This window comes from Populus trichocarpa, chromosome 7 (genome assembly GCF_000002775.5).
Source record: "Populus trichocarpa isolate Nisqually-1 chromosome 7, P.trichocarpa_v4.1, whole genome shotgun sequence".
Taxonomy (NCBI): domain Eukaryota; kingdom Viridiplantae; phylum Streptophyta; class Magnoliopsida; order Malpighiales; family Salicaceae; genus Populus; species Populus trichocarpa.
In genome coordinates, this window is record NC_037291.2 from 438,515 (window position 1) to 455,332 (window position 16,818).

Below are 16,818 nucleotides of genomic sequence, written 5' to 3' on the forward strand. Positions count from 1 at the left end.
TTATCCTAGTTTAGTCTCTTTACTGCTTTTTGTTTCCACCATTTGGTCACTCGTCTCTACCAGAGAAAAAAATGGCATGGCTAGCAAGGTCTATAGCTAACTCTCTAAATTTCGACGATGAAGAAGAAGATTTCTCCAATACAGAATCGGATGAACAACAACGACAATCCACGACACCTCGTGGCCTCAAAGAAGACTTGACAGATCTTAAACAAACCCTATCCCGCCAATTCTGGGGTGTCGCTTCTTTCCTCGCTCCTACACCGTCGGAGAATGATCCTCATCCAGATGACGAAGACGCTGCATTGATCGCCGGCATTCGCAGTGATTTTTCCGAAATTGGAGGCAAGTTTAAGTCAGGGATCTCCAAGCTTTCCACTAACAAAACGGTGTCGGAGTTCACAAAGATCGCCTCCGATTTGCTCCAGTTGGGATCCGAGAGTGACGATGATGAGATTGCGACAATTGTGGCAACTGCTGTGGGTGTGACTGAAGAAGTTGTGGGTTTTGCTAGAGATGTCGCTATGCATCCTGAGACTTGGCTCGACTTTCCCATTCCTCGTGTTCAAGATTTTGAAGGTCTGTCGTCTTCTTGTTTTATTAAAAATCATGTCTGAGTATGTCTGATTTATTTTTTTATGGTATTTTTCAGATTTTGATATGTCGGATGCCCAACAAGAACATGCTTTAGCTGTCGAGCGTCTTGCTCCCAGATTAGCTGCTTTAAGGATTGAGCTTTGTCCTGGATATATGAGTGAGGGCTGCTTTTGGAAGATTTACTTTGTTCTCTTGCACCCTAGACTCACTAAACATGATGCTCAGCTACTCTCAACTCCCCAAGTATGTTGCTTTTACTATGATTATTAGCTGTGTCAACTGCTACTCGAGTAATGTTTATTGAGAATTACGGAGTTTAGTTATTTTGAACTTCTAGCATAATCCTTCCGTCACTGTGGAGGTTGTTTTGTTCATCTGATTTTCTATTTTCGTAATCATCTTCCTTCCTAATCCGTGCCTCAGTTCGTTATGTACGTATTGCGAAGATGGTGAACATTTTTGTGAGAAGGTTTGATGATTTTGATTTTTGGTCTCTGATACAATAGAAAACGCAAGGGATTGTTGTTCGGTTTGTGTCACAGGAGTATGCTTAGTGAATGTTTTGGAAATGATGATAGCAAGCAATTTGTTTTTTCTATGAGGGTTGAGGCTGTTTTCTTGCCTTGCATTTAACCATTGCTCTGCAGAAACTTGGAAGGCAATTAGGGGTGCTTGGGCCAATCTTGACTGCTATATTTTTATATATGTCAATAAGTGCATGGTTTAATTTTGGCAGTTATTGGTTCTTGTCATTAGTTAATTTCAATTCCATGTGATATTAAGATATTATCTACCTAAATTGTGTCGTGGGCAATTAACTTGATTACCTGCATCACTAAATGTTCATGTACTCTTGCAGATAGTGGAAGCGAGAGCAATGTTGTCTCACGAGTTGCAAAACAAAGATAAGGCAAAGTCCACTCCAGATTGGCCTGGAGTTGGCACTCCCAGTGTAAAAGATAATAGTAATACTGATTTACCACACGAAGAGACTTTGTCTGTGCCATCTCATGCTGAGACTGAATCAGTTACAATCATGACATCTGGCACTAAAGCAGCCCCTCCCACACTTGCAGCCAAGACACCTGATCATGAAACGGTCCCTTCCAATGTTTCAGCTGAACCAGAAATGGAGAAGCATCCAGTTGAAAGTACTCAGATGCAAATTATTGACAAATACATAGTCGAGGAAGAAAAGGTTAACCAGGCCAAACATCAACATTCATCGTCCAGTTCCTCTAGGATTCTGGATGAGAAATTTGAGGATGATGGTGATGATTGGTTGAAAGATGATAGTTCAGAAATGATTGGTGCCAGTGGAGCCTCAATGCCTCTTGGAAATGATGAGGATGTTTCATTCAGTGATCTTGAAGAGGATGATGAAGATGAACCTACAAGTTACACGAAAGTGGCATGAGAGTTCAACAAAAGAATCGCCGGATTGGGTTCAGCTGAGCAGAATCTCTGCTGACTCAGTTAAGGATATTAACCCTGTTAGTGTAAAAAATACTGGGTCTGAGCAGGTAAGTACTCGCAATTCTTAAACCAAGGAATCTAGTGATTCGCTTGATGTTGATGACAGTGAAGTGATGTGATTCTTCGACTAAAAGCTTTGATGTTGCATGTTGTTCTTTTAATGTTTTCTCACCTCTTTACTGTGAATATCTTGCATATGGTTTCTGAAGTTCGAGTTGGGCTGTAAAACTGTATTTCTGTACATAACTCCAAATTCCAATGTAAATTGAATCATCATGCATGGAATATATATATATATTTACGTAATAATTTTACAGTGTACTTCAACTGGATGTGGAATTACATGAAGTTTTCAACTGGTACTCTGACTAGTAAAATGTCCCAATATAACAGAAAGAAAAGGAGAACTTTCAAGAAAACACATCTCAATTTAATACCAAGAATTCGGATTAATTTCCCTCTAGTCGGTATCACAGTTAATGAATTGCTGCCCTAGTCTTCGCATACTGAAATTAGATGATCATTTGGATTAATTTTGCTGGCACTTGGCGTGGGAGGGATTAAAATCAAAAGAGTGTTGTCTACGTACATTATGTCATTTTATTATAGCAAGAGAAACTACTCATCTCCTGGCATTCGAACTTACTAAACAACAGATATAAAGTAAAATCCAAGAAGCAGTTCCCGAGTTGAAACTCGTCATGATCGTATGGAGCTGAAATTGTTTGAGAGCCTCTCAAGCTGTGACCAGAATAGGCTTCCTAGAGAGAACCGGGGTTTATCTTCATGTATGCTGCTGCCACTGCTAGTTCTGCTAATACTAGCTGCTGAGGGAGTCTTTGAAGTTTTTGGTGTCCAGCCTGGTGATTTGTTAACTACCACGATAGATCCCCCAATCTCTTTTTTTACCTGTTCTATTACTTGTGGATTTGCTTCATATCCTGAAGCATCAGTAACATAGAAGGATCCAACTGCTCTATCACCATTTGTTCCAATCTCAGCACTTGATATTGATAGCCCATTCTCGCGGAATGCCCGTGTCAAGTCTGAGAGCAGTCCCATTCGGTTGTGCGTGCGAATGTCCAGCCTCAATCCCTGCTGAACATAATTCAGTCACAGGTTCGAACAAGGTTTTCAAGTGGTAGTTTCTTGATTGCTTATGATGGTGAAATTGGACTAGGCATTGCTCTCTAGAGTGCTAGGAAAATAGAATTTAAACATGAACAGAAGTACATACATGGGATACTCTGCGCTCAATGGCAGCAATCAAGCATTGGGTTAGTTTATGCCTTTCGCTGTCTGTATCCAAAGTGCAGCCATCCTTCTGCCTAATGAAGTACTCCTGCAACATCCACATTCCGAGCAAGCATCAATCCCGCAATTATCATACTATTTCAGTAACACAATGTTCTGATCTGAAAGAAATGCATGTTGATGGCGTACCTGATCAGCCATGGTGCCCTTAGAACTAACTACAGCATGGAACACAACATACTGCATATCAGTTAGAGCGCAGAGTGTATCAAACAGGAGCTTTGGCCGGTCTCTACTCCTGACATTCACCACAGAGTACCCCTTCTCCTCACAAGATTCAATAAACACATGAGTTTTGGTACAGTTATTCCTATGTGCTGCACCTCCGCCATTGCATCCCTGACACGGTTCATAGTCTATGTTGGCATACATCAACTGGTGGAGCCTCCGCTCCGTGTGGGTCTGTTGTCCTGGGGCTGGAGCAGTCAACCGGACGCTCCTCCTCTCCCCCATCCCATGACGGGCTTCAACCACATTCTCCAACTGCTCTTGTACATGCGCTAGTCTCTTTGGATCTGTGATCGGCCCTCCTCGAAACCCATCTTCCATGTAGATTATCGAAGCAGCTCTCGTATTGTGGGTCCACGCCAAGGCAGCTGTGACATGGCATTCCAACTCAAAAAGCACAGCTGATATTTCGGACAGCAGACCTGGTCGGTCAGTCCCAGCCATCTCCAAGGTCGTGTGCTCTGTTGACACATGTCGTGGCCTAACTTCTCTGTTGAGACAAGTTGGCAATTCCTTTGATACCCCCCTTCTCCTATTCGCACACAGTGCCTGCGTTTTGTTTTCCATTTCATATTAAAAGCATAAAGGCAGACAGTTTCAAATATCTACAAAAGACTTGTCCTGTTAAGTGTATATTTAGACCGTTAGACGTATATATGATTGATTATACATATACGCATACTTATACGGGGAGAGGGAGAGAGAGACCTGCTGGATGTAGAGTATGAGGCTTTCGTCAGTAAGTTTGTTTCCAAGCTGGTCAGTCACGTGGAACACTGCATAGCATGCAATCAAAACAAACCCACATGAATAAGGCAAAGGCAAGACATAGGATAGTTGTTGCTGACTCAAAGTTATATTTTCTCTTTTTCTGCACTGGTTCAGGGCCATATTCATCATCAAATATACTTAATTAACATGTAATATGAATAAATCAAAACAGATGTAGATAGCGGAACCATGTAGCTAGTGTAGGGATGATGCAAGCATGAGGTTAATTAGTTTGGAGGGCAGTGAGCACTGACCGTCCATGAACCATCCCCCATCAGAAGAAATATATGATTTGGATATAACAAGGTCAAGATCTGTTAAGACTTGGACCATCTCTAATAGAATCCCGTGCTTGTTTGCGCTGTCAGCCTGCAACAACAACAACACAATGCAAGCAACAGCTAAATTTCTCAATTTTAATGAAACCTTTTTGGCTACAAATCTAGGTAACAACTGACTAGTCTAAATGGGCATGTGAAATTTCCATGGAAACTAGGTTACAGTACAACTCTTTTCACTCATTTTCCCGTGAGTGACCTTTCCATCTTCTTGGGTTTCCTTTCCAAGTCCTGTGACTAGGTTGGTTCCTTTTTGCAATTAGATTGCGTCATACATATATAAAACTATGTAGTTATACTTTATGATAGCAGCAGAAGCTTTTCTTTTCTTTTCTTTCAAGTTCTAGTGGGTACACACTCGGTGGGCAGTCAGAGAGATGGGATCTTGATCTCATTTTTTTGCTATCCACAAACTAGAAACTATCAACTCTACGCCAACAAGAAAAAAGATGGCTGAATAAAATTAAACATAGGTACTCTAAATAACATGAAATTCATATAATTAAGAAGCTTAGTTAAAGATAATGGAAAATGACCTTGACAAGAGTGCAATCTTGATATGCTTCGTTGTCTATGCAGACTCTGCAACACCAAAACCAGCAAGCAAGATCAAACAACTGATCATACATGTATTATATTTTCAAGAATTCAAGAACTATACCTCGGGGGATAAATTCTTTCAATGAGGGACTCAAACTCAGGATCGATATAAGGCTGGTAAGTTGTCTCCATCTCCTATCTTCTTAATTAGCACCGCTGCTTCAAGGTTTGGTTGGCCTCAGAAATCATCCTTTATATACGTTCATAACACAAAATGAGATTAAGGAACGCTTTAACACAATATATACATTACAAACGTAGGGAAGAAGCTGGAGATAAGAAAGCGGCTGTGTGATTAATTGTTTCTTAAGACTTAATTAATAAGTTGATTAAGTGCAAATTACAACACATTAATTAACAGAAATGTCGTCTCAATTCTCTAATATATATATAAATATATTGAGCTTCTTTCTTGAATACAAAGAAAAACAAATCAACGCGTATCAGTGTATGAATCCATATCTTTGATTCAGATACAGAAAAGACAGATCATTTATATAAGAAACTATTTGCAAGAGGAATTTGGTTAAATCAAGAAGTCTACAAGAAGTGTGTGCGTGTCAAGAAAAGCTTTAACATGAAGGATACGAATAAAAACTAATTTCTTGAACATATAGAATTGAAGAAGATGAGTTACCTTGTGTAACAGCAAATCATGTACACAGACACAGACAGAGAAGAAATGGAGAATAAAGCAATAGGAGGGCGCCATGGCCTTTACAGAGATGGGAGTGTGGCCGGGCTAATTTTAGAAGGTTTTCTGGGTGCTAAGAGAGTTGTATATATAGCAAATATTGGAGAGTCAATCCAACAGAAACTCTAACCTCTCTTGATTTAGTTTATTTTACGTGGTTGCACAGGATTAAAAGGCTACCTAGGAAGAGGACGACTGAGACTTTCATTGGGTATTTGCCACGTATATATTTCATGACACGTGGCAGTTGGTTTGCGGCGGCTCGGTTCTGAAACATTGGACGCGTGGTTGTTAGACTTGTGATTTTGGGAGGAATTTTTATATATAGAGATGGATTTATAATGTGTTCCTGCTGCTGTTTAGAGGGTGAGAGAGAAAATTGAGTATCCCTAACAAAATTCTTTGAGATTAAGGGATTATTTAACAGGTATGGAATAGTATCTCACGAACATGCATGCATGGATTATTAAAAGAGAGTAGAATTTTATCCCTAATAAAACTTCCCGACGTTTTCCATGGTGAAAGGCTAGCTAGCTAGAAGCTGTTAACAGCCAAGTGCTAGCTGAGGGGCCTCAGCAGCATTCGTGATTGCTTGCAATATTGCAATCTTTTAAGCCATCCATGAGGGGCCTAATTTAGCATTCTTTTTCAAGTATTTTAAATTAATGTTCCTTCCTAATATTACATTACAATATTGCAGGAAAAGGGAAGGTAATGTAACGTGGGACAAGAGAGATTAATTTGAAGAGAAAAAAGGAGGAGGAAGAAAGAAGAAGCTGGGAAGTATGAGCAGGAGAGAATTAATGGGAAAAGATCGAGAGGATCCAGGAGAAGACTGCAATTCTGAAACTAACTTTTATTAATTCATCGAAACTAAAAATAACACATAAATCAACAATTGGATTTATAATTCATTCATTAAATAGAAAAGAAAACTCATTAATTTGCCATAAGTATCATCCTAATTGAAATTCATAGGGCGGCAATACCTCCAATAGAACACTAGAATGTGCTTGATGTAATCCTGAGGGCAGTGCCCTCCTCTTGATACAAATAAATAAAATAAAAACTAGAACAATTTTTTTAAAAATAAAAAAATTTTATTTCTAATATCAAGTTATCATTAATATCATTATTTATATTACCATTATATCATCAATATTATCTATTATCATCATCACATTATCATCACAAATATCCCCACTAACATGATTACAACAACTACTAATTTCAATATTATATGATGCTGGAGTTGTGATTACCTATAAAAAGGGTATAAAGATGAAGAAATTAAAAAAATTATTTTTTTAATAATTAAAAAAATATCCTCATGAATTGCATGATAATTCTATTATTTTCACAAACATATTATAATTATTTTTGCCGCTGTCATATTATTGTAAGCTACAATCACATTTATCATATCATTATTATTATATACCACAATTACCATTATTTATCAATAAAATTAATACATAATTATTGTAAATTTGGTAATTATATATTATAACTCTTGTCACCGTTTCCTTGGCATCATATTAATTATTATCATGCCATTACTACTATTATTTTAATTTTTCAATCTTGATTAGATTATGTAATATTATTACCTTTGATAGTTGTATTGTTATGTTTTTAATCAAGTTTATATAATTTTTTTACTTCTTACAACTTCTTTAAAAAAATGGTTTCTTTTTTTAAAAAAAAAAACAATAAACAATAAAATTTGAGGTACCCACGAGAACAAAAACGACGTCAACAAAAATTGTTCGGTGCTTGAAAAAAAAAAAAAAAAACAAGTGGAGTAAGTATTTTTCAGAGATTGTGAGTGGAACTTGGAAGCTGATCGTTTCTCTTCTCTCATATCCACAAACAGAAACAGCTTTCAGCACGTAAATCCTTCAACTTCCCTTTACTCCACGGCAAACCGACTTATCGATCTCTATCTGCAACCGACTTCGTTCATTCCCTTCTCTCTCAGCCTTGCAGTCTTTTTTGTTTTAAACAGACAAGACAAGAAGTAGATGAAGTGAAATTTTATGCGAAACAGTTACCGTGTCTTCTTCGTTTGATTCCTCAATTTCATCATCAAAATGGACTTGCAGTTGGTGAAAAAGGGTCTTCTTGATTATACCAGAAGAAAGAAGAGGTGGGCTCTTTTACTAGCAGCTCTTGGTTTCTCTACTTATACTGCCTATAAAGTTTATCACTTTCCTTTACTAGCTGAAAAAAGAAAGAGAGTTTCCAAGATTTTTGGAGCTTTTGTTGCTGTTGCTGAAGTTATCTCTGATTCTGCTGAAACTATTGGGGTTGTTTCTAAGGATTTTAAAGATTTTGTTCAATCCGAATCAGACCAAATTCCCAATAGTTTCAAGCAAATTTCTAAAGTGGCAAGGTCAAATGAGTTCTCGGATGCACTAGTTACCCTTACACAAGCTTTAACTGTGGGAATTTTGCGTGGTTACCAAGCCAATGCAAGAAGAATTGATAATGAAGCTGGTGCCAATGGGAATGGGAATGAAAGTCCAAGTTTTTTGGATAAGGTTTTTGATAAGCTTTGTTCTCCAGCTGGGTCTGGTTTTGTCTCTGTTGTTGTTGGAAGCTTTGCTAGGAACTTGGTTTTGGGATTTTGTGAAGGTGGTCTGAATTCAAATTCAGATTTGAATGCTTCCGCTACTGGTACTGATGGTCATGATTCTGCTCGAAAATTGGTGGATGTGGTTTGTGGTGATAAGTCTAAAGAGCTGATTGGTGATTGTATTCAGTTATTTGTGAGCACAGCCGTTGCGGTTTACCTTGACAAAACTATGCATATCAACACCTATGATGAATTTTTTGCAGGATTAACCAATCCTAAGCACGAAACCAAGGTGAGAGGGGTGTTGGTATCAGTATGTAATGGTGCAATTGAGACTCTTGTCAAGACATCTCATCAAGTCTTGACAACTGATGATTCTAACACGAATTCGAGTTTCGATTCCCCTTATTCGGCTGTTGATCAAGGAGAAAGTGCAATGGAGGATGAGCTCTCTGGAAAAGAAGCGTTTTTTAGTGAACCTAAAGCAAGAAAATCATTTGACGAGGTTAAGGAGAATGGGTGGGTTAATAAAGTGTCATCTACATTGGCAGTCCCAAGCAACAGGAGGCTTGTTCTCGATGTGACTGGGAGGGTTACGTTCGAGACTGTCCGGTCTTTCCTGGAGTTTCTGCTGGGGAATCTGTATAATGGAATAAGGAGATGTGTTGATGTTTTTCATGAAGTTGTTGTTGATAGTGGTCTTGAAGTAGTGAGATATGTCAATGCAAAATCCTCTGTTATAGCAACTGTATGCATTTCTATGTGCTTGCACATATTAGATGGTGATTGGATTCTGGTTCCAGCTTAAGTTGTTGAATATTTCTACATCATTTGTCATTGAATTCTCTTAACTCTTTCATTCAACTTTATGCATGAAGGACTTGTTATGTATCTAATTTCTTTGTACAGCTCAATTCATCTCCTCATACCAGAAGAAGAAAAAAGTATATAGTCTGATGATTACTTTGTAATGACAAAATCCTCTGTTATTGCGATTGGATGCATTACTTTGTGCTTTCACATATTCGATACTGCTTGTGTCTTGGTGCTAGTTTTAATTGTTGATTAGTTCTGTATCATTTTTCATTAATTTGGTGAACTCATTCAAGCAACTTTGTCTCTGAAGGATGCGTTCTAGTCTAGTTTATTCTTATAGCTCAATTCATCTAATTTAAGCCATATAATTAAGGGAGTTATTTTGATGATTTAATGATGTTTCTTACCTTATAAATTTCTTATGTCTATCCTCTATTCTGATATTGTTGTAAAACTTGTCTTCGTTTGGTACCATTTAAGAAGTTTTTAGAAGTTTATCAGACAAAGGTCACTTTGCATTCGTTCTTATTGACGAGAACATGAACATGTAGTAATGTATATGGTTGAATAAATTTCCAAGAAACAGGTTTTATCTTGTAAATCCATGCATATGCAGAGCATTTACATGATTCAATTTCATTTCGATTGCGTACTGGCTTTGTTTGGTTTTCATGTTATGAAAGATGACTTTCCCGTTACTTATAATGGCATCAATCTGAACATGTTGATTGTTGAACTCCCCTAGTAATGTCTTTGAATCGCCTATAGAGATAAAGGTTTTCTGTGGCTATGAGGAGCAATGCAGTGCCTGCTGCTGATGGACTATTGATGTACTCCACTCCATTGTTCAAGAGTACTATCAACAGGTGATTATCATTGTAACATGGTTTAGAGTAACTTTCTATCTAGATCGTGCTCAGATTATTTTTTGCATGTTTGAACTTTCTGGATATTTTCTTTCCAGTTACAATTTCCCTATCCTGTTAGACTGAAACAAACTTGTATATTACTGGCAAACGTCTATATGAAGTCTACGGCAGTATGTGCGGTTGTTGGATTGTATTGATATCATGGAAGCAAAGACAGTGGCAGAATATCAAGTGGTTGCATGTTTTCTCGTGAATTGGGGCACAGTAAGATGCCTTTTCTGTTTTAAGATTTCCTTTTTCCAACATGGTGCAAAGTCTTCTGGCAGGATTTTGCGAAAGCATCAGCTGTAGTGGAACAGTTTTGCCACGGGCTGATGATGCTTGCGGATCCTAAACCGTATCATATAGATTTTCTTTTAAGATTACTGCCCTGTTTTGGAATTGTTGAATGAGATTATGGTAGTGGTGATAGTTTAAAGTATTTTTTACTTAAAAATATATTAAAATAATTTTTTTAAAAAAAAAAATTATTTTTGAAATTAATATATCAAAAAAACATTCAAAAATAATTTAATAAAAAAAAATTTAAAAAAACATGATTTCAACCGCGTTCCCAAACAAAGTAGTATATCACTTGCTAAAGACACTTCTGCACGTAGTCATCTGGATTTAACATTTTTGGATTTGCAAGTTGTTGTTGAGGAATAATTTACCTAGAACTAGGGTTTCTTGAGGCCCTAGTTTGCACTCAATGTTTTTTTTTGGTTTACATCCAGTCTTCCAGGTTAACCTGTTTCTTTCTGTATTTTAAAAGTGTTTTTAAAAAATATTAATTTTATTTTTATTTTTTTTATTAATTTTAAATTAATATATTTTTAATATTTTCAAATCATTTTAACGTGCTGATATTTTAAAACATGAAAAAACATCATTGGTGTTTACATGTCCACGAAGAAGAGAGATTGCTCCCAGCTCCCAGCTCCTATCCAATAAAGGCTAATCAGTTAAGTTCAAATCAGTTTATAAATTGTTTCATTGATTCAACTTCAGAAATGAGGAATATAATTCATTGGCTAATGGTCCGCCTACTTCTAGTTGAACTAGTGTCACTTTTTAAGCAACATAAATATATAGCACAGGCTCAAACCATGATGCAAAGCCCAGGTGAAAAGGTTAAAATGTTTATAAGAAGCTTGAGGTAGAAATGAACAGAAGGGATCAATGCTCAAGTTAGGATCAGTATAGAATACACGAGCTGTCTTCTTCTCAGAGAAGTTCAATAACATGCTAAACTTCACCGCCAATGGCCTCCTGATGAGAACAAAATTCAACAACATTATTTATTGGGAAGTGCAATTCAAGGGCAGTTATGAGGTAAAGGTTGCTTAAGCCTTTCTCCTTTGACCAGAAAACAAGCAAAATGATAACATAACCAACCATGTTTATCTTATCCTCCCACAGATGTAGCTGGGACCCCACCTTATCTAAAATATAGCATCATGTGCTCCAGATTCTACATTTTAAAAATTGAATAAAACATATGAATAAGCAAACTGGAAAATTGATTTCTCCGCTATTGTTGTGCAGAAGTTCTTTCCAAGTATTATTTGCTAGGTGGAGCTTGTGTCAGTCTCTTTTGCTGCTGCCTCTTCATCAAGCTTCTTTTTCCAGTACTCATCAAGTGGGGGTCCAAATATTGCCTTCCCTGAAACGACTCCAATGCTGCAAAATCCTTATAAAGTCATTCACAAAGCATAAAAGACGTTATGAAATAATATGAAAATTTTGATTGGAGGCTTGGTAGCTGATGGGTATATTAACGGTACATTGAGGTCATCAAAAAGCTGTGCCTTTATATTGTTATTGCAAAAATAGTTTCAGATAAAATTCTTTGTCCAATTTTGACATAAAATTTCAGCAAAAATTGACACAACTCTGATCAGAGAAGCTCAAAATTCACAAGAATAGTTCAATCAAGTAAACTCAGAAGAAGCTGTAAGTAGAGCTCTATTAAATTCTCAGAACAAGCAAAAGGGGAGAACATTGCATGCTGGCTTTCGTTTGGAATTTTTTTTAACACAAAGTTGTATGTTAAAAGCCTAACAGAAACTTAAAAGGAAATGCTACTCATCTAAATGCATATAGTTCAGTTCCAATAGTACGATATGCATTTCTTCATTAATCTCCTCTTTCAACAATACCTCAAAGATGGTACAAACTGTTCGACTACGAAAAACTAAAATATAAGTAACCAGGTATATTGTCCAATGAAAAATAAAAAAAGAACATGAGATTTCTATCAAATGGAGTGACTGAATGAATTCCACTCAGAAAAATAATAATCCCAGTGCAAGCATAATGATTAAAGGGAAAGTCATAGTACAGATGGCAAAAAACTTTCACACTCAGTGTAGCAAAACCACCCAACTGCATCAAGTGTTAAACCACCCCCGCATCAATTTCATTTTTCTTCCACCATATGTTTTTTTTTAATGCGTTAAATGCAAATTTTGCACCGAAATTTGGGATACAGAATTTCAAGAAAATGGGGAGCAGAGAACATATTTTGAAGGCAGAAGCAAGCTAGGTTTCCGTAGAAACATGATATTTACTTCACAGTTACTTTTGGTAGAAACACCAATATCCCCACAGATATAGAGGGAGTTGGATGAAATGCAGGAGAAGCAATAATATCAAGTCACATTTACCAGATAAGTCACATTTTGGCAATCATGTGCTGCGATTAGTCAAGAAGCAATGAAAGTTTCTTCCCTCTTGACTGCCATTATCCACAATTTCTAAAACATCTATGAAATCAGTTTAGACTATTTGGGTTGCTTCAACAACTAATCTAATAAAAAGTACTTCGACCTCCAAAAGATTCCTTAAAATCAGCATAAATGTGAAACCTTAGTTAAAAACAAATACACATCAACTCTCCAAATTTTTCCTATTATAATTTAGTTGAATCAACTCCATCTATCAGTATAAACAGGTAATGGGTCCTAAAATATCTGATCTAAAGGGCTGAATTTAGTGCACATGCTTGTTTTTATGAGCAAAAGAAGCCAGCAAATCCAAGCAACATAAACAGGAAGTCAGAAACTAACAAGTATGTGGAAAAAGAAACATAAGGAAAACTTACATAACAGCTCCAATCACCAGGGGAAAGGAGAGAAACCTGCTTCTAAAGAACATAATTTTGGATTCAAAGAGATTAAAGACCCTCTCTTTCTTGCATTTGGATGCATCTCTTCAATTTCAATTTCAGGGTTTTCTTTTCAAGGGTTTGGATTTCAGGTAAAAGCAAGTTGGCCTTGAATACAAGCATTTTGTATGGCCTTGTGAGCCAGGCTTGGCCTAACCTTTTCATATATTAATAGCCCATGAAATATTTTGGACCAGGGTTGGCATGGCCCCCTATTATATACAGAGCATTTCTTTCTTGTCAAAAGAATAAAAAGAAAAACATATCAATATAATCATTCTTGTTTCTAACATTTAAAACTCTTCCTTTTATTTGCTATATTTTTTATTTAAAAATATTAATTTTATTATCGAGAGGTCTTTAAATTCATTAATTTTGTACTTCCTAGGTTCAAGATTAATTGCATCCAGTCATATATATAGTTTTTTAAGAAGAGAATTTCACATATAGTGATTGAAAAAAATGGTTACAACTTGAATCTACGACTTCCTCGATTGGTCTCAAGTCAAATATGGGTTTTTGTTCGCTTCACACGCTTCTTATCAACAATCAATGAAATATGGGTTAATTTTACACGGTATCTCATCGCTCGCATGCAGTAGCTAGCGATGCCACTTTCTAGATAAGCTAGCTAGCAGAGACAATGCGAGGACCATTAACGATGATCATGTGTTCACTTCACAGTTTTGTCAAAAGCTAAGAAGGATAGCTACTGATCATGCATGGTCCATATATATAAATGGTGAGCTAGCTAGAGCAAGGTCCACCATGCACATGGATTCACCATATAAATCCTTGTGCTTGTGCACCCAATTCTCCTCTTCTAGATACTAATTGACATTTCTTCACCATATTTTTTAAGTCAAACAAAATCATTCCTTATGGCCCAAACTACTTCGATTAAGAACTTCAAAAGCCAGTTTCGTGATAGATAATGGAGTTCTATATATGATATCGATCTTACATCATAGAATAATGTTATATTTATCTAAAGATCGATTAAATCGCAATCAAGTCCTTCATTTATTGCCATGGCTAATACACAACACATTGCAATATTCAAATTGGCTTCATTACTCAACAGCCAACTCTCACCAACAGCAATTTATGCCCTTTTTGTTGTTTTTCAACTGAACATGGTAGAGTGGTTGTTCGTATTCAATTCCAAACAAGATCATAAATTTGTATGGCATCAGCTAGGTATGCAATAAATCCACTAGCTAGGCGTTAGCACTGGTGCTGCTAATCGCTGTCATTTACTGCTCTTTATTGGATTTGGAGTCCTCTACCACAAGCATTACAAGTTTCGTTGCATTAATTATGCAGTTGATCACATGATGAACAGACACGTACACATACATATATCGCATGCAACATATTGTGCTTTAATTGCTTTTGGATTTTGTCATGTTCTATGTTTTTCCATATTTTCTAGGATTACACTTCTAGGATTTAGATTGATGGTCACGCGGCTACAACCTACGACCTATAACCTTAAGAAATGGAGGTTTTTAACAATGAATCTGGCTAAAGGGATACATCTTTTCTTGTCGTGGGGGGTTGTCTATTGTAGAAATCCTTGTTCTAGTCGCTAGAATATCTTGATTATGCCTATGCTTTTAGGGATTAGCTAGGCTCTCTTTAAAATGACCTTCGAGAGATTACTGCATGTGTTCATATAATTAGACAAATGAATTTAGGTTAAGCTAATCAATACGACTTTTCTGTCCTGTTAAATATTAACTATATATTAACGCTAATCTCTTAATTAACTAATAAAAAAACTATCATAATTATTGACTATTAATACAAATTAGACAAATGAATTTAGATTAACTATTTAACCATGTTTGGTAAAACAAATTGCTGATTATCGATAACACTGGTCACTAATTATAATATCAGTACCTTGGTGGCATGCACAATAGCTAACCGACCACTATGAAATGTACCCAGATTAATTTTGCCTAACTCAATAGAAGTTGGTGGAGTCAAAGAGGAAATTGCAGTGACTCGATCGACAAAAGAATCTTTTGTCAGGTCAGATACAACGCCATCTACTTCCTACAGAATATTCTCCGTTGATAAGGCCTCCATGATTGACATAGCTTTTTCTTAATGACACGAGAAAGGATACATTTGCACAGCAAGAATTATATGGGATTTTTTTCAGGTCTTATCAATGCTTTCTGAGAGTAGCTTCTTTCTTCTTCTTCTTTTTCCCTTTGAGAAACTGCTTTTATTTTAAAAAACAGCTTAATTAAAGGTTGAAATATATAAGTAAATAATTATGGGATTTCATAAATTAACTATGATTAAGTTCAGTTACACACATGGGAATCATCTCTGGAAAAACCAAACCCTATATATATAAATGGCTTTCCAATATGTTCCAAACAAAACGGGACAATAAAAAATAAAAAATAAAAACCCATTTGTAATACACCAATACTATATATATGTATATATAGACCATCATTCTTCTTTAATTTGAACAAATATTGATTATAGTTTAAGCTAAGCAAACATGCAATATGATCACGAACAGGTATAATCGATCATGACATGATCCATACAGAATAAGACGATAATGGTTGCTCTACTTCATGGTTTGTGCTTCTGGGTATAGATGTAATCGGTGTGAGCAGCAAGTGTCCTTCTCATCAAGCACTCTTCCTCACCAACTCCTTCACAGCTCTCTTCCATCACCTCTGCATGCTCAGCATCAACAACCTAAACAAATTCACAAATTAATTATAAAAACCCACTTATATTAACCAAATCATAAAAACCAATTAATTAAAAAAAATCATAAAGTTCCAAGTTCAACCAACCTTTTGTTGGTTCTTCGCCAAAGAACCATTAGGGAAGCCTGGCTCAGGGCGGGCGGCGTAGGTTAGAGTGGAGCAGAGGAGGAGGGATACGATCAAGAAGAGTGTTGTAACCTTAACATTGGCCATCGTTTTGCTTACTGAGTTTGAAAGAATACTAGTATATGGGAAAGATAGAAGATAAAGCTGAGATTATGAGACTTGAGAAGACAAGAGATCGAGTGGTGGGTATTTATAGAGAGGAAAGAGTAATGGTAATGGTATGAACCTGTGATGGTGGGAGTCTTCTAAAATAGCACATTAAACCCAGAGTATTTTTTAATATTATTCTTCTTCCAGAAAAGGAATTTAAAAAGAAAAAGGTGGGGTTAATTAAAGGAAGACCACTGGAATTAATACAAAAAGAAAAAAGAAAAAGAAAAGGTTTGAGGATATCACCACAGATTTGTATATTTATATACAGTGACTTGGCCGACTTGGGTCTGCGACGTTTGGCAT

The 16,818-nt window shown here is 36.4% G+C and overlaps 4 protein-coding genes and 1 long non-coding RNA gene across 6 annotated transcripts; 2 read left to right on the plus strand and 3 right to left on the minus strand.

Moving 5' to 3' along the window:
* The first annotated feature begins 65 nt into the window (after positions 1-65).
* LOC7465556 (uncharacterized) lies at positions 66-2,382 on the plus strand. Its single transcript, XM_006380764.3, has 3 exons — positions 66-579; positions 653-840; positions 1,457-2,382. Exons 1-3 carry the CDS (start codon positions 72-74, stop codon positions 2,012-2,014), a joined length of 1,254 nt encoding a protein of 417 aa, XP_006380826.3. The 5' UTR covers positions 66-71; the 3' UTR covers positions 2,015-2,382.
* Positions 2,383-2,633: 251 nt separating this feature from the next.
* Positions 2,634-6,117, minus strand: LOC7497738 (ACT domain-containing protein ACR1). Of its 2 annotated transcripts, none has more exons than XM_024605467.2 (8): positions 5,962-6,117; positions 5,386-5,514; positions 5,261-5,306; positions 4,641-4,755; positions 4,324-4,391; positions 3,517-4,164; positions 3,311-3,415; positions 2,634-3,171 (listed from the first exon to the last, which is right to left on the minus strand). In XM_024605467.2, exons 2-8 carry the CDS (start codon positions 5,454-5,456, stop codon positions 2,773-2,775), a joined length of 1,452 nt encoding a protein of 483 aa, XP_024461235.2. In that variant the 5' UTR covers positions 5,457-5,514; positions 5,962-6,117; the 3' UTR covers positions 2,634-2,772. The 2 variants fall into 2 exon arrangements, with proteins under 2 accessions (XP_024461235.2, XP_002310330.4); XM_002310294.4 differs by having other exon boundaries at positions 2,634-3,168; positions 5,962-6,112.
* A 1,994-nt stretch (positions 6,118-8,111) lies between these two features.
* LOC7465555 (protein PHLOEM PROTEIN 2-LIKE A10) lies at positions 8,112-9,404 on the plus strand. Its single transcript, XM_024605664.1, has one exon. It carries the CDS (start codon positions 8,112-8,114, stop codon positions 9,402-9,404), a length of 1,293 nt encoding a protein of 430 aa, XP_024461432.1.
* A 2,192-nt stretch (positions 9,405-11,596) lies between these two features.
* On the minus strand, positions 11,597-13,719 carry LOC18101245 (uncharacterized). The gene is made up of 2 exons (XR_002982848.2): positions 13,427-13,719; positions 11,597-12,003 (listed from the first exon to the last, which is right to left on the minus strand). It is a non-coding gene; the product is annotated as an uncharacterized LOC18101245 (long non-coding RNA).
* A 2,045-nt stretch (positions 13,720-15,764) lies between these two features.
* On the minus strand, positions 15,765-16,605 carry LOC7497737 (phytosulfokines 3). Its single transcript, XM_002310293.4, has 2 exons — positions 16,324-16,605; positions 15,765-16,222 (listed from the first exon to the last, which is right to left on the minus strand). Exons 1-2 carry the CDS (start codon positions 16,447-16,449, stop codon positions 16,094-16,096), a joined length of 255 nt encoding a protein of 84 aa, XP_002310329.1. The 5' UTR covers positions 16,450-16,605; the 3' UTR covers positions 15,765-16,093.
* Positions 16,606-16,818: the final 213 nt, after the last annotated feature.

What these genes read in the sequence shown, in the direction of transcription:
- LOC7465556 (XM_006380764.3), top strand. Translation starts at nt 72, where the DNA reads ATGGCATGGCTAGCAAGGTCTATAGCTAACTCTCTAAATTTCGACGAT. An exon ending in TCGTGTTCAAGATTTTGAAG is followed by an intron (nt 580 to 652) that starts GTCTGTCGTCTT and finishes GGTATTTTTCAG; the next exon opens with ATTTTGATATGTCGGATGCC. An exon ending in AGCTACTCTCAACTCCCCAA is followed by an intron (nt 841 to 1,456) that starts GTATGTTGCTTT and finishes GTACTCTTGCAG; the next exon opens with ATAGTGGAAGCGAGAGCAAT.
- LOC7497738 (XM_024605467.2), bottom strand. Translation starts at nt 5,456, where the DNA reads ATGGAGACAACTTACCAGCCTTATATCGATCCTGAGTTTGAGTCCCTC. An exon ending in TGGGGGATGGTTCATGGACG is followed by an intron (nt 4,392 to 4,640) that starts GTCAGTGCTCAC and finishes CATGCTATGCAG; the next exon opens with TGTTCCACGTGACTGACCAG. An exon ending in TCATACTCTACATCCAGCAG is followed by an intron (nt 4,165 to 4,323) that starts GTCTCTCTCTCC and finishes AACAAAACGCAG; the next exon opens with GCACTGTGTGCGAATAGGAG.
- LOC7465555 (XM_024605664.1), top strand. Translation starts at nt 8,112, where the DNA reads ATGGACTTGCAGTTGGTGAAAAAGGGTCTTCTTGATTATACCAGAAGA.
- LOC7497737 (XM_002310293.4), bottom strand. Translation starts at nt 16,449, where the DNA reads ATGGCCAATGTTAAGGTTACAACACTCTTCTTGATCGTATCCCTCCTC. An exon ending in TGGCGAAGAACCAACAAAAG is followed by an intron (nt 16,223 to 16,323) that starts GTTGGTTGAACT and finishes GAATTTGTTTAG; the next exon opens with GTTGTTGATGCTGAGCATGC.